The sequence below is a fragment of the Prionailurus viverrinus genome, chromosome A2 (genome assembly GCF_022837055.1).
Source record: "Prionailurus viverrinus isolate Anna chromosome A2, UM_Priviv_1.0, whole genome shotgun sequence".
NCBI lineage: Eukaryota > Metazoa > Chordata > Mammalia > Carnivora > Felidae > Prionailurus > Prionailurus viverrinus.
In genome coordinates this window covers 62,397,786-62,418,413 of record NC_062562.1, presented here as the reverse complement: position 1 = coordinate 62,418,413, position 20,628 = coordinate 62,397,786, and the positions used below count along the sequence as shown (strand labels likewise).

At 54.6% G+C, this 20,628-nt stretch overlaps 1 protein-coding gene and 1 long non-coding RNA gene across 2 annotated transcripts in view; one reads left to right on the top strand and one right to left on the bottom strand.

The window, feature by feature from the left end:
- TNS3 (tensin 3) overlaps positions 1-20,628 on the top strand; it is a 216,389-nt gene that overhangs the window by 151,467 nt on the left and 44,294 nt on the right. Inside the window, exons 18-20 of the mRNA XM_047836463.1 lie at positions 5,775-5,947; positions 6,773-6,899; positions 6,987-7,070. Of these exons, the coding sequence (XP_047692419.1) occupies positions 5,775-5,947; positions 6,773-6,899; positions 6,987-7,070 (384 nt within the window). The remainder of the gene's footprint in view (positions 1-5,774; positions 5,948-6,772; positions 6,900-6,986; positions 7,071-20,628) is intronic.
- Positions 7,815-15,945, bottom strand: LOC125160172 (uncharacterized). The gene is made up of 3 exons (XR_007150165.1): positions 15,460-15,945; positions 12,238-12,384; positions 7,815-9,709 (listed from the first exon to the last, which is right to left on the bottom strand). It is a non-coding gene; the product is annotated as an uncharacterized LOC125160172 (long non-coding RNA).

Below are 20,628 nucleotides of genomic sequence, written 5' to 3'. Positions count from 1 at the left end.
TTGTTTAACATGTCTTGGGGACCACCCCCTCAGATGTTTGAAAGCTCGCCTTGGAGACCCTCTGGGCTCTGGTGTGGTACAAGCAGCCGGTCCGCACAGGTGTGATGGCCCCAGGCACCCTCACTTTCAGACAGGTGCCAGTTTGTTTTTCAGTCCGTGGATAGAGGGCGGTGAGATCCTCTCTAATGGGGTAGGGAGGTCGTGACGTCTGAGCAGGGACGGCCCCGGGAGTGTCCCAGCTCCTGCTTCTGTTCAGAAGTCTCGTGCGTCATTTCTCCTTCCAGCCCAGCAGCCAGCACCTGCCCGCACGTCCACTGAGGGCGGCCCTGCAGGTGGACAGCTCTGGCAACCGTCCTCCGTCAACGCCAAAACTGCTAAAAATGGAGATGACATGTCTGAAGAGACCATTTGGGGACGGGAAGGATCATTCAAAAGGAAGATAAATTCAAATAAGCAAAAAAGGGAACCGAAGCCAGGCCCTAGCCTTTGCTGATGGTGTCTTGAGTGTAAAAGTCCCGTGTGAGGGCGCCTGGGTGGCTCAGTCAATTGAGCATCCAACTTCGGCTCGGGGCATGATCTCGCGGTTTGTGAGTTCGAGCCCCGCGTCGGGCTCTGTGCTGACAGCTCAGAGCCTGGAGCCTGCTTCGGATTCTGCATCTCCCTCTCTTTCTGTTTCTCCCCTGCTCGTGTGCTCTCTCTCTCTCTCTCTCCCTCTCTCTCAAAAACAAAGATTAAGAAAATTGAAAGTCCCGTGTGAGTCGAGGCGCGATCTCGCCTTTTGGTGGCTCTCTGGCTTCCCCTGTATGTGCTTGAGGTCCTAGCTTAGGGCAGTGAAACATGCGAGGCGTGTTGCTCAAGTTTCTCATACTGGAAGGAGAGACTTCCTAGCTTTTCGGACATACCGTTTCCCTTTTGAGCAGGCCGTTTTGCAAGCAGCGCTAGCTAGCTGACCGAGCGTTTCAGTGTGTCCGGTGAAAAGGCCTTTCAGTGTTGCAATGCAGAGAGACAGGCTTGCCTCACTTGGCCTCTTAGCATCCTTCTGCCAGTGACGGCCCGTTCCCGTGGGCTCTCTCAAGTCTGGGCTGGGGTCACAGACGGTGGAAACAGCCCCAGAAGCAGAGGACTGTGCTGCTGAAGGCCGTTCGTGCTGTGGTCCTGCGTGGTCGTCAGCGTTAGGAATTTTTTTCTTTTAACTTAAAAATCTTTAATTTTAAATTTTAATTTAAAAATTGTTTTAAGTTTTATTCTGAGAGAGAGACAGAGAGAGGGAGCAGGCGAGGAGCAGAGAGAGAGAGAAAGAGAATCCCAAGCAGGCTCCACGCTGTCAGCACAGAGCCAGACGCGCGGGGCTGGAACTCACAAACCACAAGATCTGGACCTGAGCCAAAACCGAGTCACATGCTTATGGGACCGAGCCCCCCAGGCGCCCCATTACTAGGCCTTTCTAACAAATGCCTCTTAGATCTGGCCAGCCAATCCCTGTTTCCGTTTAGGCAGAAATAAAGCTCGCCGTGTCCTCCTGGAAACTTTCAGCTAGGAAGGGTGGGCCTTTCACTGTCATGCTGCCCCTTGACCTCTCCCACTGTCTCTGGAGGAGGTGGGTGCGTTTAGCTGAATGAGCTGAAGTCCGGAGGCGGAGGCCTCAAGCACACTGTGGGGCGGTGTTTGGACTTTGTTTGTTTTCACTCCTAAGAATGCACGGGAGTTTCCAGAACCCGCTGTGCAGGCCTGGTGACGCAGGGCTTCACTCTTCTCTGCTTTTATAAAGACAAATAAATAGCTTGAGGGCACCTCGCCTTCTGCCGGCCCAGATGGGAGATAAAGGTGCTGTTCTAGAAGGTCATGGGTTTCTGTCTGCTCTAGAGCAGGAGCATGGCTATTTTCTGCCCCTAGAGGGCCAGGTTGAGTTGACCGGGGTTGTGACGGGGGCATCAGAATTATCCTAAGCGCTCCCCACCTGCACGACTCCAGTGTGAATCCGGGCTCGACCGACCCCAGCCTCGGTTCTCAGCCTGGTTGTGTGTTGGTAACACCGGGAGGTTCTAATCTGGGCCCCCCTCCCCGCAGGCTCCACGGGAAAGGCGGGGAGGTCTGTATGCCAGGAATTTTAGTGCGATTCTAATATGCAGCCGGGTTTGCGAACGGCTGTTTTAGATTTGTGGTTCTAACTGGGCGTGGGTCCCAGTCCCCGGAGGGCTGACCCAGTGCTGGGTGAGGCGGGAGAGCCCCGCCCGCAGGTGACTCCCCTACCGCCCAGGTCTCCAGCCCTGCTATGGAGTTTGGAGGATGGAGGGGGTCCCACGCCAGGGACCAGGGTGGTGAGTCCTCCTTCCTGTCACAGTATTTATTTCGGTGGGATAGAGGAGGGGCTGTGACCCCACACTGTAGGATCTCAAGCCCTTCGTAGACCCGATCAGATGGCCCCCGTGGGGTGGTGCAGGGAGGGTACGGGTGGGTTCTGAGTTACCGAGGGTGACGTTATTGCCCACCTTCTGGTGGTGAGTGGTGTAAGTTGCATCTGCCGTAGACTGAGTGACTGGGTGTGTGGGGGCTGAGGCCACCTATCGTCCTGTGTGCATGGCCCAGTCCCAGCGGGGCTCCATCATTGCGTGTCCCCTGAATGCCTGAAGGACCCAGCGTTGCTTGAGTCTCAGGCTCAGCGAGCTCCTGCATCCCTCAGTGAGCCTGAGCCTCCTCGAGCCTGGCCGAAGCCCAAGTGACACCTGAACAGTCCAGGGTGTGACCCCAGTACCTCCCCCCTCCCCAGGAATAAAGTCAAATTGCAAATATGAGACATACTGGTGTTTGGGAATGGCAAGGAGGGGGTCTCCCGGGGACACCCGCCCCCCTTTAAGCCTGGGAAGTAGTGTCCGGCGGCAGGAGGAAAGGAGACCAGCCTGAAGACACATGCATGCCCAGCACGGGGACCGCAGGGATTGGCGGCGTCCAATTGTGTGACCATCGCGTGGCGGGCCACATGCCGCATGTGGGCAGGAGAAGCAGGTCCCCGGGTGGGGCAGGCTCACAGCAGCCGGTAAAGGAGGAGCCCTCTGACCCGCCCTCTGTGGACATCACACCGAGAACGTGATCAGGGCTGGTGGGTGGATGTGCAGGTCCCCAGGGATTTTCATAGACCCCCCCCCCCCCCCCCCCCCCCCCCGCCGCGGCCCTGGACTGCCGTGTTTTCTGCATCCATTCCAGCATCCTGCGTGACCCTGCAGGGCTGGTGAGGTCCCGGCGCCTTGGCTACTGGCTGGGAAGTGGCAGGAAGCAGGTTGAATCTTAGTGTGGGGGCGGGGCGGGGCGGGGCAGGGGGTCTGAACGGGGATGTAGGGCTGGGACAGGGCAGGGGGTGCGTGGGGACAGCAGGTGCCCAGGGGCCCAGAGAGGGAGCCTTCTCAGAGCTGACCCCTCCTCGTGGGGGACTGAGCCCACCTGCTGGTGTTCCCGGCATGCAGCTTTAGCTCAGAGAGTCTCTCCTGCCTTCGTTCGGTCTCTCGTTTTCTCCTTTCCCTGGATTTGACTTCTTCACTGGAAAGGAAAAACGTGGGCACCACCGGGGTGATGGCGCAGGTTCTTCATACAGTTCGGGAATAGGTGTGCAGCATTTCGTCATGCAAGTCAAGTCCAAGGGAGGCCCTCCCGGCAGGTGGGCAGGCCTGCCTTCCAGTTTGCCCAACGACCAAAGGGCGGGCCGCCTGTGTGTCCACCTCTGGGGACACTGTCCTGCCCTCGCCGGGCTGTGCGCCCCCCACGAGCCCCGCCCCCCAGACATGGCGCAGACTCGGGCTCTGGCCCTAAGCAGAGAGACAGTAGCCCCGGCACAGAATCGGTTCTGCCAGCGGGAGAGCCACAGAGACGCATTGGGGGGGGGGGGTGGGAATCGGCACACAGGACCTGGCGGAGCGGAAGGAAACCTTCCTCCTGGGAGACCATCTGCATCTTATTTTTCTGGCTTTGAAAGTAATACATATCAGGGGCACCTGGGTAGCTCCGTCGGTGAAGTGTATGACTCTTGGTTTTGGCTCAAGTCACGATCTCATGGTTGGGGGGTTCGAGCCCCACGTTGGGCTCTGTGCTGACAGAGCAGAGCCTGCTTGGGATCCTCTCTCTCTCTCTCTCTCTCTCTCTCTCTCTCTCTCTCTTTCTCTCTCTTTCTCTCTCTCTGCCCACACCCTGCTTGTGCTCATGCACTCTCAAAATAAATAAATAAATATTAAAAAGTAATACATGTCATTAGTGACAACTTGAGAGAAGGTGGAAACGAACAAGAAACATGAACGCTGCCTGGAACCCCACAACCAGAGACAGCCGTCGATGAACATTTTGGTGCATTTTTTTGCTCCTCAAAGCGAACTCCTAACTTTCCATGCTGCAGGTTCACTCGGTTTGCCCTGCCGACCTGGCAGGGGTCGCTCCTGCTGGCCTGTCCTTGTGCTGTGGCCGCATCTCACACCTGCCCCGTTTCTCCAGGAGTGTCACCCTGGGATGAAGGCTCTCGGTCCCAGAGGAGGCCAGGGACTGTCACCGAGACAGGCCTGGCCTCTGCTGACTATGTCGCCTGTGTTTTTGCTCCTTTGGGAAGGGAAACTTTCATGAGATGCTTCTGTGCAGATCACAGCCTGAAAATGCCCCCCACTTCTGTTGAGCATGCTCTGGACCCTATTCCGGCAGACCCTCAGTGGCTGCCTGGGCCTCATGCCAGCAGCAGACCCTCAGTGGCTGCCTGGACCATGTTCTTACAGGCTCAGAAGCAGGAGGTATTGATTCATGCAAACGATGGGTCCACAGGTCCCTGGTGCTCACCTGCCACTGGACAGGTATGGTGGGTGTGTCCTAAGGTTCTGTCCTGCCCCGAATCCGGCTCAGCAGCGGGGGGTGGCGGGGTGGGGGGGGCTCAGTTGCAGGAGCTGCTGGTTTCTGGCGGGGCTGCCTCGTGCACCCCAAGGGTGAGGACGCCCCTGTTGCGCGCACATCCATCGACAGCAACCCCCGTGTCTCCCTGAGCAAGCACCACTGACCAGGCATGAAATTAAGGGTGAACGAGTTAACAGATGTGATGTTACTATCCACGTGTGCTGGGGTCGTGCACGTGAGCAAATAGGGGATGGACAGGGTGCCAAGGTAAAGAGGCGGGACAGCATCTGAACAAGGGAGATGTCTGTGCAGGCAGGTGCGTACGGGGGCATGTTCATGAGTCAGGGAAACATCCTGTGTCTCTGCTCCGTCCTGGGCTGTCCTAAAGCAAAATGCAAGTAGTCTGATCCCAAAGTGGACCCCGAAGCCTGATAAGGGGTGAGGGGTCTCAGATCATAAAGTTCCCAGGCGCCTGCAGCCATCAGGGGGCCTGGCCGGATCAGGTTCTAGCCACCAAGGATCCTCCATGTGCCCTCGGCGAGGGGAGGGCGGGTTCCGTCCTGGCCTCAGGTGCACCAAGATCCCTCCTGGGAGAAACAGGAAGTGAACAAAGGTAGGTGAGACAGTGGCAGGTTGGGACACCACACTCGGTGACAGAAGCCAGACGGCAAAGGACACGTGGTGTGTGATTCCGTTTATAGGAAATGTCTGGAACAGGCCAGTCCACAGAGGCTGCCGGGGGCGGAGGGAGGGGGCGTGGGGCTTCCTTTTGGGAGATGAAAATGTTTTGGAACTAGAACAAACAAAAAGTGAAAGAAAATAGGAAGCACCCTTAGAGAAAGTGTGGTCGGGTCTTAATTAAGGTCTGTGTGCTCGCTGCAGTAAAATCACCTGCAGCCCACGTGTCTCTCTGTCAGGCTCCCCAGGGGACGAGCCACCGGGTGGAAGATTCCGGAAGCTCAGCCTCGGGCAGTATGACAACGATGGTGCGGGGCAGCCGGCCTTCCCCAAGTGTGGATGGGGAAAGACCCCGGGTGCGGAACAGGCCGTGAGCCTGGCGCCTTTCCTGTCCCCGGCGGACGCCAAGGAGGTACGCACTGCCACCTGACAGCGGGGCCTGCACACTTCCCGATCGCGGTCCTGTTGACACCCCAGAGTCCCTCTTGTCTCACAGATGGGGTTCCTCCCAGAAGAGCAGGGGGTGTGGTCGGGAGAGCCCGGGTGCACGGCCCTCCCCAGAGGGCACGGCGTGGCCACCGTAGGCTCCTCTGAGCCTCTGCGCCCTGACTGCACAGTGGGGTGAGGTGGGAGCGGGCAGGTGGCTGAAGGTGGACGGTGGTGGCCAGGGGCACACAGACTCCCCAGGAGGGAAGCAGGAAGGAAGTGGGTCGGGGTGGGTGTGGGGCCCCGTGGTGGGATCCACGGAGCATCTTCCAGGGGGGTGCGGCTGAGATATTGCAGGTAGACGGGTCGGAACCCAGTACTCTGAGCCCTCCCCTTCTGTGTCTTCCTCCTCGTCGGGGGTTGGGGGGGGGGGGAAGATTGGAGCCCAGAATAGAACAGAAGAGAGACGTTTGGGATGAATACTTCCAGACTGTTCTCTGTGCCGTGGGTGTGTCTGTGTTCTTTCACGTACCCACCGGCACACCACAGGTAGTGATGATTTTTATCCTGTTTTTCCCCCGAGCGCCCACGTCCCCGAGCTGAGCCGTCTCTGCCAGCTCCGTGTGTCCGGGGGTGGACAGGCCGCAGGGATGTCCCTCTTCCTTCGTGTTACTGAAGCTCTTCCCAGTTTTCCGTGGCCGCCGGTGGCAGGGCTGTGCGTGGGGATGCGGCCTCCTGTCCCCGCACGGTGGGCCAGTCCAGGCCCGCCGTCAGGAGGTGGCCTTCACCTGACTCCCTGTGCCAATTCCAGACGGTGGCTGCCGCGTACCCCCCAGACCCCGATGGGATCAGTGGCAGGAACTTCTCTCCAACCAAAAGCGGCAGTGACTCACCCTCTCCCACGCCCGCGTTTCCCGTGTCTGCGGAAACACTGTATGGTAAGAACGGAGCCAGGCTCGTGGTGGGCAGGGCGCCCCGTCAGGGAGGACGCGGCCACAAGGGCTCCGCTCTGCTTTCTTTTCCAGTGACGACGCCCCCGCGTTATGCGCCGTTCAGCCCGCCCGGGTCGCAGACGGGCAGTGCCAGTGGTCTGTACAGAGGTGCTCACGGTAAGAGTCTGTCCTCCCCCCGCCCGGGCGTCTCACGCAGAAACCTTTTCGCGGGTGTCCAATCTCCGGAGCCTGGAAAGCGAGGAGGGCTGTCACTGTGCTGTGCAGATGCTGGGGGCTGACCACCCCCTGTGTCCTGTGGGTGCACGTCTGCGGTACATCCCGGGTCTGCCACTCGAGCAAGCTGGGAGGGGCGGTGGGCTCTGGGGCGGAGAGTCCCTGCTTCTCCACTCCTCCGTGCCCAGAAGCTGGAAGAAGGCCTGCCCTTTACAGAGGACCTGGGGCCCCAGGGCCGGGGAGCTCCCTGCTCCGCATCACGGCTGCCTGCCTGAGACCCCCAGGTGCTCTCCTGGATCTTCCCAGGGGAGCAACGGCTGTCAGGAGGGGTCTGTCGCAGCCCCCGAACACTTGCCATACGCAGCGCGGTGTTCAAGTATGACATGTGGGCCCCGGGAGGGAACAGTAGCTGAGCAGCAGTGAAGGGGCCGCTCTACACCCCTTCCTGTGAACACCCCCCCACCACTTGTCTTGAGAGTCCAGGACGGGCTGACCTCAAGCATGACCTCAGGCACATGGAGAGGGGCTATAGTTAGAGCCCAACGTCCATTTAGTATTATTTTTTAAATGTGTGTTCATTTTATTATTTAAAAATTTTTTAATGTTTATTTATTTTTGAGAGAGAGACAGAGCACGAGCGGGGGAGGGGCAGAGAGAGAGGGACACCCAGAATCCGGAGCAGGCTCCAGGCTGCCAGTACAGAGCCCGATGCGGGGCTCGAACCCACAAACAATGAGATCATGACCTGAGCTGAAACGAGACGCTCAATGGATTGAGCCCCCCAGGCGCATTTGAAAATCTTTCTTCTCTGTGAGTGTGGATTCCTTTTGCTGGTTTTCTCCTGTGGAAGAAGGCTCCCTGAATGGTCGTCTCGCACAGTTTTTGGGAGAGCATGTAATTCCCGCCTCCTTCCCCAGCAGTGGTTGTCGTGACGACAGCCGGTGCCCCGTCCTTCCTTTCCTAGAGAAAACCAGATCTGTGCGTCCTTTAGAGGAAGGGCTGTCCTTCTCCCCAAGTCCCCTGTGGCTCCAGGACCATACTGTGTCTCTGTCCGCGCAGAGCCCCGCGGTCACACTGCCCCCTTTCCTAGCAGGTGGGAGTAAAGCGCGGAGTAGGGAGAGGGTGCGCGGTGCTGGTGCACGTGTGTGTTCTGTAAGCGTCATGCGGAGAAGTCTGTTCTGTACTGGGACGATGTAGATGGTGGCAAACACAGGGACTTCGTTCCCACCTCCTCCCCCACCAGCCCACCACGACCGAGGGCTGATGTCGGTGTATCGGGACCAGCTTTGTTGGAGACGTGCTGGTGGCGGCCGGGGGCTGCGGATGATCAGCCCGAGGACAGAAAATGCCGGAAAGAACCTTCAGGTTGAGCAGCAGCCCCTGACTTGGCCTCTGGGGTCCCTGTGTGGAGTATCAACCCTTCCGGAACTTGAGAAAGGCCCGGAGAGGGGAACGGTGTGGGTGGGGCCAGTGTGGCCCACGGCCCCACGCAGCCAGCGCACATTCAGCATCAGCGTAGCCAGCGTGTCGTCCTAGTGCCTTCCCTGTGTAAATGTCCCCGTGGGAGACGTAGGGCTTTGATTTCAGATACAAGAAGCGAACGCGTTACAGGGAGTGTATTTCATCCTAAGAACACCTGTGAGTCTTCTGGAGTTTTCGTCCGGCTGTCCTGACGCAGTTGGTCCCTCATTCTGGGCGGCGGGTGACTCCCCTGGGTGGTGGGTGGCTTCCCTGGACCGCGGGTGGCTCCGTGGTGACTGTACTAGCTCATGCGTAGTCCACGTTGGCTCTGTGTTCTTCCCAGTGTGATTTCTCTCACGTTGTGGTCACGTGACGGGGCCGTCCTACTCACAGGTGAGGAACCTACACAGAGAGGTGAAGCGCATCCCCCTGAGCCACACAGCAGGTCCAGGTCCGCCTCACTCCCCAGCCAGGGGCTTTTGATCCAGGGTGTTAGAGTAGACAGGATTCGGTTTTCACTTTCCTCAGCTAGACCAGGAGTGACTTCGTGTCAGTGCTGGGAAAGCACAGGGATGGTCTCAGGGGGCTTGGATTTGAGTCCTTTCATGGAAGAACCATGCCTCTGACTCAGCGCCCCTCTGAGCCTGTTTCCTCATCTGCAGGTACAACAGTGCCCCGTTTGGGACCAGTGTGCCATGTCGGGGTGGGATCTGCCAGGCAACTTAATGCCTGCTTCTGTGTCACTTAGAGCCAAATGCCACTGTGTGGACACACGAGAGGATTTGCTTTAGATCCGCATCTAGAGGGTGGCGCTGTCATCCTTGCATGGACTAGATGTTGTTTTCCCCGTTCCTCCCACAAGGTGAGACTGCACACCTGGCGGTCTGTGTGGAACAGGTGCCAGAGGCTGAATGGTGGGGGGAAAAAGCAGACTGACCATAGGTACTGGGACCACGGAACCCGAGGAGACCGCATCCTGGGATGTGAAATCACAGAGCCAGAAGAAAGCGTGCCATGCTTCCTCCCGGTAACGGGAGAATTCCCAAACGCCTGGAAATGAAGCAGCCCGTAATTCGTGGGTCCAAGAGGAACTCTCAAGGGAAATCCGAAAACATCTTGACCTGAAAACAGCAAAAGTAAAACATTTCAAAATTGGTGGGAGAGACCTCAAACACAGTGCTGATGGGAAAGTTCACGGCCATAAACATACCCGTTGTCTGGAACGGGTATGTTTGAACTCCTGCCTCCAGGACCCCAAGATGGCCAGGAGGGAGAAAATAATACATATAAGCAGAACCAATGAAATTACAATAATATAATAGAAATATATAATATAAGGTCAATGAAGTTATGAACAAGGAAATGAGAAAAAGTAAATGAAAAAAAGCGGGTTCTTTGAGGAGATCAGGAAAGTTGACAGATCTCTCTAAAGACAGACAAAAAAGGGGGAAGCACAGATTAGTAATGTCAGCAGTGAAGGGGGGGCCTGTCACCGCAGACCCTGCGGACAGGATCGGGACAGTGGCTCCATACCCAGGGGTTAGTGGTGAGCACGTGTGGTGACCACTCACCCAACGTGAAACAGACAGTATGATGCTGTGTAACTATCAAGGAAATTGAATTTGTAATTTACACATTTTCCCCCAGAAGAAATCTCCCGGCCCTGATGGTTTTACTGGAGAATTGTACCAAATATTTAAAGAACAATTAACACTAATTTTACACAACCCCTTCTAGAAACATAGAATTCGTTCTATGAAGACCAGAGTTACCCTAGTACCAAACCCAGACACAGACAACAAAAAGGAAAAGATAGACCGATATCCCTTATGAACAGACTCAAAATCCCTTAACCAAACATGAGTAAATAGAACCATAGTATATATAAAAAATTACACACCTTGACCAAATGGGATTTATTCTAAGAATGCAAAGCTCCTTCAGTACCCGTCAGTGTAATCCATCATATTTAATGGATAAAGAAGAAAAATCACATGATGTTATATTCGTAGATGCGAAGGAAATTTTTGGACAAAATCCACATCTTTTCATGACTGTAAATTCCTGGTAGAATAGCTCAGAGGGGAGCTTCCTCAGCCTCAAAAAAAGAATCTAAAAAACCCTGCAGCTTGCACATAATGTTGGAAATTCTACAGGGGGCATTGTGCAAGAAAAGGAAATACAAGATGGAGTGGAAGGGAGGAAATAAAACTGCCCGTTCTTGCAGATTCACGATTTATCTTTGTGGAGAATTCCCAGGAATCTATAAAAAAATCTCCCAGAACAAGTAAGTCAGCTGGTTGCAGGGCACCAGAGAAACACACAAAAATCAATTATATTTCTATATACCAGCAGTGAACGCGTATAGACCTCAGTTAAATATACAGTGCTATTTATAATAGATCAAAAAAGCGAATACTAAAGCGTAAGCCAAAGAAAACATGCAAGTCTCCTATGTTGAAAACTCCATGGTGTCGGTGAAGAATAATCAAAGAAGATATACATAAGTGGAGAGAAATACCGTGTTCATGAGTTGGAACACTCACCCTGGTGAACATGTTGGTTCTTCTCAAACTTATGTACAGTTTTAACACAATTCCTACAAAATCCAAACAAGGTATTTTTTGTAGATCTAGGCAAGACAATTCTAAAGCTTATATGGAAATGCAGGGGAACTAGGATAGCTAAAATAATTTTGATGTTTATTTATTTTTAAGAGAGAGAGAGACAGACAGACAGAACGTGAGTGCGGGAGGGTCAGAGAGAGAGGGAGACACAGAATCTGAAGCAGGCTCCAGGCTCGAAGTCATGAACTAAGAGACCATGACCTGAGCCAAAGTTGGACGCTTAACCGACGGAGCCTCCCAGGCACCCCAGGATAGCTAAAATAATTTTGAAAAAGAATAAAGTAGGAGGCATGGGCTAACTAAGTTCTAGATTTTCTGGGTCACCAGAAATCAGGACTGGGTGGTGTGGGATGGGGCGTGGTACAGACACAAAACCAGTGGAATGGAATAAAAAAACCCCAAAATACACCCCCACAAATATGCCCAACTGATTTCTTTTGGAAAAGGTGCAAAAGCGAGTTCAATGAAAGAAAAACTGTCCTTTTCACAAATCTGTAGCCACTGGGGACACACAGTCAAAAAAAAGGGGGGGGCACGCCTGGGTGGCTCAGTCAGTTAAGCCTCCGACTTCAGCTCAGGTTATGATCTCACAATTGGTGGGTTTGAGCCCTGCATCTGGCTCTGTGCTGACAGGTCAGAGCCTGAAGAAGGCTTCGGATTCTGTGTCTCCCTCTCTCTCTGTGCTCCTCCTCTGTTCTCGCTCGTTCTCTCTCTCTCAAAAATAAGTAAACAAACAAACAAAAAAAACCCCAATAAGAACATCAACCAAAGTCTTGTATCTTATACAAAAATTAACCTTAAATGGATCACAAACTAAAATATAAAACTATAAAACTTTTAAGAAAATCAAATAGAAAATCTTTGGGATCCCAGGCTAAGCGAGAGTTAACACTCAGAGCACAAAAGGGAAGATTGATAAAGTTAGACTCCATCAAAATTGAAAGAGTTTGCTTCAGGAAGAGACTGCTAAGAGGTTGAAAGGGAAACAGCAGACTGAGAGAAAGTCTTTGCCCTCTACATACCGAGAAACAACGTGATCAGAACGCGGGTATAAGCCCAGAGACCCCTCACTGAGGAGGATGGACAGACAGCAGATAAGCATGTGAAGGACGTCCAGCGCCATGAGCCACCAGCGAGATGCTAGTGTAGACCTCGGGATCACTACAGACCTAGCAGAATGGGAAAAGTAAAAATAGCATCAGCACCAAATGCTGGTGAGGATGTGGAGAAATGGGAAGTCTCGTTTACTGCTGGTGGGGGTGTAAAATGGTGCTGCCTCTCTGTGGGAAATGGTCTGGCACTTTCTAAAAAAAACAAAACAAAACAAAAAACAAAAAAAAAACTATGCAGTGGACCTCTGAGTTTTTATCCTGAAGAAATAGACTTCCAGTCACACAAAAACCCCTCCGCAGGGATTTGTAGTGGCTCTGTTTTTAGTAGCCCACAGCTGGAGACAGCCTAGATGTCCTTCAGCAGGTGAATGGTCACACGGTCCGAGCTCCGTCCACACGGTGAAACCCAGCCAACTCCTGATAACACGGAATAACCTGGATGAGTTTCCAGAGCAAAGTCATTCCCTGAAGTTGACATACTGTATGGTTCCATGTCTGTAATGCCCTTGCCATGGCAGAATTGTAGAAAGAATTATAGTGTCTTCTAGGGGTTTATAGGAAGGACAGAGGGGGGAAGGATGTGGGGGAAGGTGTGGTTTTAGAGGGGCCCTTGTGGGTGAGGATGTTGCCTGTGTTGGCTGTATCAACGTCAAGGTCCTGGTGTCCTTCTGTCAGATTCTGCCTTTGGGGCAAAGTGGATAAGGAGGATAGGGCCATTGTCAATAGTGCTGCTATAAACATTGGGGTGCATGTGCCCCCTTTGAATCAGCATTTTTAAAAATTCAGTCTTTCCTTTTAGTTATTTGCTTATTTAGTTATGTATTTAAGTTTATTCTTGAGAGAGAGAGAGAGAGAGAGAGAGAGAGCGCACACGTAAGGGAGGGGTAAGAGAGAGAGGGAGAATCCGAAGCAGGCTCCAGACTCAGCTGTCAGCACAGAGCCCCACACAGGGCCCCAGCTTGCCAACCGTGAAATCATAACCTGAGCTGAAGTCAGATGCTTAACTGACTGAGCCACCCAGGCACCCCTTGAATCAGCATTTTTGTATCCTTTGGATAAATTCCAAAGTAGTGCAATCTCTGGGTTGTAGGGTAGGATGAATGGATAAAGAAGATGTGATGTATGATGGAATGGAATAGTACTCAGCGATGAAAATGAATGACACCTTGCCATTTGCAACAGCGTGGATGGAACTGGAGGGTATCATGCTGAGTGAAAGAGGTCAAGACGAAGATACCGTATGATTTCACTCGTGGAATTTAAGAAACACAACCAGATGAACACAGTAGTAGGGGAAGGGCAGGAAAACTAAGATGAAAACAGAGGGAGGCAAACCATAAGACACTATTAAATACAGAGAGCAAAGTGAGGGTTGATGGAGGGTAGGTGGTTGGCGGGATGGGCTGGCTGGGGGATGGGCACCTGTTGCAATGAGCACCGGCTGTTACATATAAGAGACGAACCACTGGGTTCTCCTGAAACCATTACTACACTCTATGTTAACTTGAATTTAAATTTAAGAACTTCTAGACTAATATAATTTTTTATTGCAAAAAAGGGGGGTATGGGGCATCCATGTGTAACGCTTGAAAGCTGTGTGTGAATTTATAAGGGGCTCAAACTCATAAGTTCAGTGTAAATCCCACTGGGGGAGACGGTTCAGGTGTGGTTGAAGAGAGAGTATTGGCTGCCAGTTGATCAGCTGGGGGTAAGGGGGTGGTTTCCACGGAGGTTTATCCTATGGTTCTGCCTCCTTCTGTATGTGTTTGGAATTCTGCATGATGAGAAGTTAAAGTATAGGTAAGAGAGTCCTTGGTGGTGGGTGCGGTCTTCACGCATGCCCTGGGCACTTGTGGTCAACCAGCCCCGCCCTCCTGGAAGTGCAGGGCGTGATCCGGGAGGATCAGTGATCCTGGGGCGGCAAGGACCCCAGGAGAGGACCCAGTGTGTTCGGCCAGTTCACACCGGTTGTTGCCTGTTGAGGAGGTCTGCGAGCTTGAAGCGGGAGCAGGGCTAAGCACTAACTAGGCTAAGGGAGAAATAGCGGGTTTCTCATTTTGTTGCTGTGACCATTACAGTCTCAGGGACGTTCTGGCTTCGTTTCAGCACAGTTAGCAGAACTCTACTTTGCAGAAACCCTCTCTGTGTCCCTCTGAGTCTGCAGAAACCCAGACCCACCAGACAGGTGTCAGAGAGGGTGATAGGCACCGGGTGCAGGTGGGAAAGACAGCCTGCAGGGGAGATCTGGGCTACACTTCAGCACAGGGACAGGTCAGTGGGTGGAAAGTTACTGAGAGGCAGGGCAAGAGAAGGGGGCGTTTTGCAAAACTGGCCCAGCAGGATTCTTGCTGCTGGAGGGCAGAGGCTTGGACACAGGGTGGGGATGACTTTGCAGAATCCTGGCCACATCAGGGCGCTCCGAGGCCGGCTGGCCAAGGGGCCTCTGGAGAAGGGGCTCTCAGGTCCTGAGTCCTGTTTGGTCACAGAGGCACTCTGTCACAGGTCAGGCCCATCCTGCAGCTTGGCGTCGGGTGCAGCACGTGCTCCCTGGGCCACAGGTCCTGTGCTCTGGTCTCCCTCTGGCCACCTGGTTTCAGTGGCGGCCTGCCTGGCGGAGCCTCCCATTCATTCACCCCTCACCAGACACCAGCCGCTCCGCAGTGACCAAGCCAGATAAACAGAAAGTGTGTCAGCGTGTGCGCCAGGAGTACTGGGAGATTCAGGAATGAGAAGCCGGGGTGGGGGTGGGGGGAGAGTCAGAGCCCAGACAGCCCCTCCCTGCTGTTGGGGGGCCTCAGTAAGCTGCTCTCACAGCGCCTGCTCAGGGACCGAGAGGGACATTTAAACACTTGTCCCAAATAATCAGCACTTAAATCTGAATTCAGATCAGATACTATTTAATTCTCCAGGAGGCGGGTTGTAACCACCAGGGGTGCTGGTTAACTGGAAGGATTGGGGACAGGAGGGGACACAGGGTGGCGTCCTGTGAGGTTTTGAGGTTTCACATTTGACCCAGGGAGCCCCGTGAGGACGGAGACGGGCAGGTCTGACCCACCCAGGACCCTCCAGCGCCAGCCTGCAGTGGCAGCCCTGGACGGTTGATGGTGTGTGTGCGTGAAATGCCCCTCTGACCTGCCTGGTTACGCCCGGGAAACACGTGCACGCGGGGACGCCATCCTTAGACTTCTCAGCGATTCCATAATGGACCCTGGGACTCTGGTTTCTAGTAAGACAGATCTGGTCTCCAGGCGCGCTCCCGGCACAGCTCCCAAACCCTCGGGGTTTCCTAAGTGGAGGAGCAGAAAGGTGTCTCTAGTGCTAACAGGAGTTTGGAAAAGCACCTGGGGGTGGGGGCTGGTTGCCACGGAGACCGCCCACGTGGTCACAGGGGCGGGGCTGTCAGCCCCACCCCCTGACCTCGGGAGGAGGGGCTGCAGGGAGACCGCCCACGTGTTCACAGGAGCGTGGCTATTGGCCCCACCCTCTGACCTCGGGAGGAGGGGCTACAGCGGGACCGCCCACGTGGTTACTTGGGGAGCTGTCGGCCCTACCCCCTGGCCTCGGGAGGAGGGGCTGCAGGTTGGATCCATCACCAATGGCCGATATTTCATCAATCAGGCTCCTGTAATGACACCCCCATAAAACCCAACAGACGGGTCCCGAGAGCTTCTGGGTTGGTAAGCACGTGGAGACGGGAGGACAGTGGGCCCCGGGGCGGCAGGGAGTTCGGCGCCCCCTCCCTATCCGCGCCCTGGGCAGCTCTCCCTTCCCTCTGTTCCTGACTTAATCCTTTTACAACAGACCAGCGATCTAGTGAGCGATCTGTCCCCCGAGTCCTGTGAGCGGCTCCAGCCAGTTCACCAAACCCTGGGAGGGGTCGTGAGAGCCTCTAGTTTGTAGCTGGTGGGTCAGAACCCAGGTGACACGTGGACTGGTGTCTGGAGGGGGGAGGGGCCGTGCTGGAGGATGAGCCCTCAGCTTGGGGGTCTGACGCTGTCTCACCGGGTAGATGGTGTCAGAGTCAAGGCGAATTGTAGGAGCCCCAGCTGTGTCGTGTTGGAGAATTGCTTGTTGGGGTGGGGACCCCCTACACACTTTGGAATTGGGTGTGAAGCTTTTAAAGCCTCAGGAGGAAATGTGCTTCTTGAAAACAAAGTTTGAAGACTTTGAGTGAAGGGGTGATTTGCTCGCAAGCCTCATACAGGAAAGAGACAGAATGATGGAGTTCAGGATATGAGCTGTTCTGTCATTTCTGATCCAATACTTAGCCTTGATATTTGTTTGCAAAGTGGGAAAAAATGAGAGAATGTTTCATTACAAAATTTGCCTCTGATGTATAGCAGCTTCAAATTTAATCCATGATAGATTTTTTTTTTAACTAGAGTAAAATGGAACATAAAACTAGCTGTTTTGTTTTTCAAGTTTATTTATTTATTTTGAGACAGAGTGTGCGAGTGGGGGAGAGAGAGAGAGAGAGAGAGAGAGAGAGCGAGGGAGAGAGAATCCCAAACAGGCTCTATGCTGTTGGTGCAGAGCCTGACTTGGGGCTTGAACTCACGAACTGTAAGATCATGACCTGAGCTGAGATCAAGAGTTGGATGCTTGACCGACTGCACCACCCCGGTGCCCTGAGACCAGGAGGAATTCTGATCCCCCGGCAGGACAGAGTATATAGGGCTTCACCCCTGGTCTTGGGGTAGTGCTGCTGGGACCCCTTGGAGTTGGATTCAAAGGGCCGAGATGGGGGACGTTTGCCAGAGGGAGCAGCCTGGAATGTCTCGTTGAGAGAGAGTGAGAGAGAGTACTTGGAGGCAATGCTTTCTTTTTGTTTAAATAAAAAAAGTTGTCGTTCTTCAAAGCTTGACAAATTGCAAAATGCTTCCACCAAGCATCCCCTTTCCTTCCTGTACCCGAGTTGGCTTGTTTTTGAAATGCGATGAACTTGCGATGAGAGTGTTTACAGTAGGAGTAAAGGCATGTGCTGAACATGAACGTGTGTGACGTTTACAGATGGCCCTGATTGCTTTGAATCTTGCAGATCCTGAAAACAAGCACATTTACGTATATACTGATCCTGTGTCCGTGTTTAGGTGCCTGTGTGTGAACGGAAAGGGCGTATCCACGCCTCTGCACACGTGTGATGCCCTTGCACACTGACCCGTGCACAACAGGGCCCCCTGACCCCACAAAATGGCTATGGATGAACAACTGTTGCCCAGACCCTGACCCCCGAGGCCCCAGATTAAGAAAGTAAAGAAAGAAAAATTGAGTGTTTCAAAATCTATTTAAAAATAAACATCCTGGGATGCCTGGTTGGCTTAGTTGGTTAAGCGTCCGACTTCGGCTCAGGTCATGATCTCACAGTTCATGGGTTCGAGCCCTGCGTCGGGCTCTGTGCTGACAGCTCGGAGCCTGGAGCCTGCTTCGGATTCTGTGTCTCCCTCTCTCTCTGCCCCTCCCCTGCTTGTGTTCTGTCTGTCTGTCTGTCTCTCCCTCTCACAAAAACAAATAAACATTAAAAAGTTTTTTCTTTTTAAGTAAACATCCTGGTGGGTTGGTGGAGTCCGTGTGCGGCCAGGCTTGGGAATGAGAGCGTTCATTCACTTGAGTGAATGCAGCCCTGAAAATACGCACGTTGGCCTTCTGTGCAAGCACCTCGTCTGCTGAGCCGGCCAGCTTGCAAGTGCCCGCATGAACCGACTGTGTCCGACTGCAATGAATGCAGTCTTTTGTGTGCTTTCCTTTGGCTTAGAGGGGTCTTTGTGTTTCCCAATTTAGTGGACTCAGCTCATTGCTTCCCCCTCTGCTGGACTGTTCTTGAATCTCAGAGTGCTGAACTTCTGTGTTTCCCCAGTGGGGGCTGGAGGTGGGGGGGAGAAGGGTGTGTGTGTGTGTGTGTGTGTGTAGAGGTTGCTGTCCCCTTGATCCTGAGCCCTGCAGCCCCAGGCCTTGGTGACAGCCTCCGGAGGCCCTGCTCTCTGGTCTTACACAAGTTGTGGGACCTCTGGCATCTTTGAAACTTAACAGTTAAGGAGCTGTGTCGTGGGTGGCATGGGGGGCGGTCTCTGAGAAAGGAAGGTGGATTCCAGCCTGTGGAGAGGATCACCTGCCAAAAATTTGCCTTCCCGTAAGTTTTTTGTTTGTTTGTTTTAATTCTGAATGCACTTCCAAAGCCCCGTCGGTTATCAACATTGAAACACTGGGCTCGGTCCTGGGACTGGATGGGTGGTTCCGCCTCCTGTCCGCCCCGCAGCGGCCCCTGGCGTTTGTGCGGTGGGGGGTCCCTGCGGCCAGTTGGACACCTCTCGGAATGGGGGGGGAGGGACCCAAAGGAAACGCGGGCACAGGTGCCATTTCTCTGACAGAGGCCCCGTTCCCGCCCCTCACACACCGCGCACCCAGAGGTGAGCGCCACGGAGCACCGGGTAAACACCACGTGCTGCTGGGTACACTCAGGGAGGTCGTGGGTTACGAGGCCTGAGGAGGGCCAGACGTCTCTCGCCCCCCCGCCCCCGTTCCTGGCTGCCACCTGAGCCCCCAGGTTAGGGTGTGTCCCCGAGGGACAGAGGCCCTGACCAAACCACCGTTTAGGCAAAGAAACACAGTCTTTGGTTTAAGTACCATCACGTGTCAGCACATGACCACACATGTGTGGCGTGGACTAGCGCCTCGGATGGCTAGCGCCTGCACATATGCCTAGGTAGGCCTACGTTGAGGGATTCGTCGCTTTTTCAGCGTTTATTACGTGCCATGCCTTCGTGTGTGCTTCTGTAAGGGAGCGAATGTATAGAAAACCCAGAAGCCAGGGAAGTAAGAATTCAATAGTGGGGAGAAAAGGGAGAGTTTCCTTTCAGATGCTCCCGGGCCCAGCGTGCGCTCCAGTGGGTTTGTGGGTGAGTTCTGTGTGCCCACGGGTGCAGGTGGTCTCATACTAGGCAGATGGGCGGTCTGACCAGGCATTGGAGGACCTTGACATTGGGTGACCGTGTAGTCAGAGTATCACTGAGCTTGTGCGGTTGCTTTTAGTGTTTGCTTTTCATCCCTTCTCTGCAAAAGCCCATCAGTGGACTGGATCATAAGCAGCCCAGAGCTGGGGGGGGGGGGGGTAGTGGACCCCCGGGAAAGCAGGGGGAGGGTGTCAGAACCACCCTGAGGACCCCTGTCTGATGTGTGTCGTTCAGGACCTTCCGGAGATCCCTCACTTCTGTGTTTCTAGGGCAGAGCCCTTGCTGAAGTCCTGCGTGCGGGTCTCCGATGCCTCCTCTCTGGGGTCCGGGGCCCCCTCCTGTGCACACAGGAGGAGCTTTTAGTCCTAAGACGTATCCTGCTTATATCCCAGTTGTTGGGTGTCGGGCTCAGCTTCATTGGGTGAACCCCAGGTGGGCGGGGTGCTCATCCGGGCCTGGTGAGGACCTGATTCCAGTGGGTGCCGTCTGAGCCGAGCGCGTGGAGGGAGGGCAGCCGGGCCGTGCGTGTGGGGCAACACAGTAGACGGGCCGTATCTGCATTTGATCTGTGAACTTACTGACCTGGGGGTGAGCCTGCCGGGGCCCAGCGAGGTGAGGGTGAGCTCAGGAGTGTCCTCCCACTGACCCAGGTCGGGCTTGCAAGTGGGGGTCAGCAGTTTCAGGAGACAGTCTCCTGACTTTTCATCGGTTGACTTGCTGCTACTCACAGCACAGCCATGAGACCAGCTTCATCCCTGTTGGGACCCCCAAGCAAAGAGGAGAAGGAGGCAAGGCAGACACATCTCCAGAAGGTTCTGAAATGTCTGTAGACTCCTGCCCATGCCGAGAGCCCAGGTCAGGGAAGAGTTGCACCAAAGCCACATGGTAGCGGCATTTGCAGAAAGCTTGTGCTGCTTCCCCTCTGCACGCCCCCCCCCCCCCCCCCCCCCCCCACCGCCCCGACGGCTGCCCCATACTCGTCAGGCCTGCGGTGGCGTCTGCCGGGCACCACGGGAAGGACCCACCCCGAGGAGTGCCTTCCTGGGCCCAGCCGCACGACGTGATCCTTCCTTTCTGTTCAGGCAGAGTCGACCACGGGAAGGGCCCGTCCATCCGCCGGCTGAGGCTGCCCTGCGCCATGGTCAGGCATTTCCGACATATCCTTTGCTCTCCCTTAGGCACATAAACAATCCGCAGGAAGTGCCCTGCCTGGACCTCGAGGACAGCGATCCGGGGATCTTCCTGGCCAGTAACAGAGAGGTGGCCCCGGGGGTCCTAGTGAGGGGCGCGGGCCTGCCGGCTTTCACCGGGGTGATGAGTGCATCAGAGGGCCAGGCAGGCAGTGGCTGGAAGC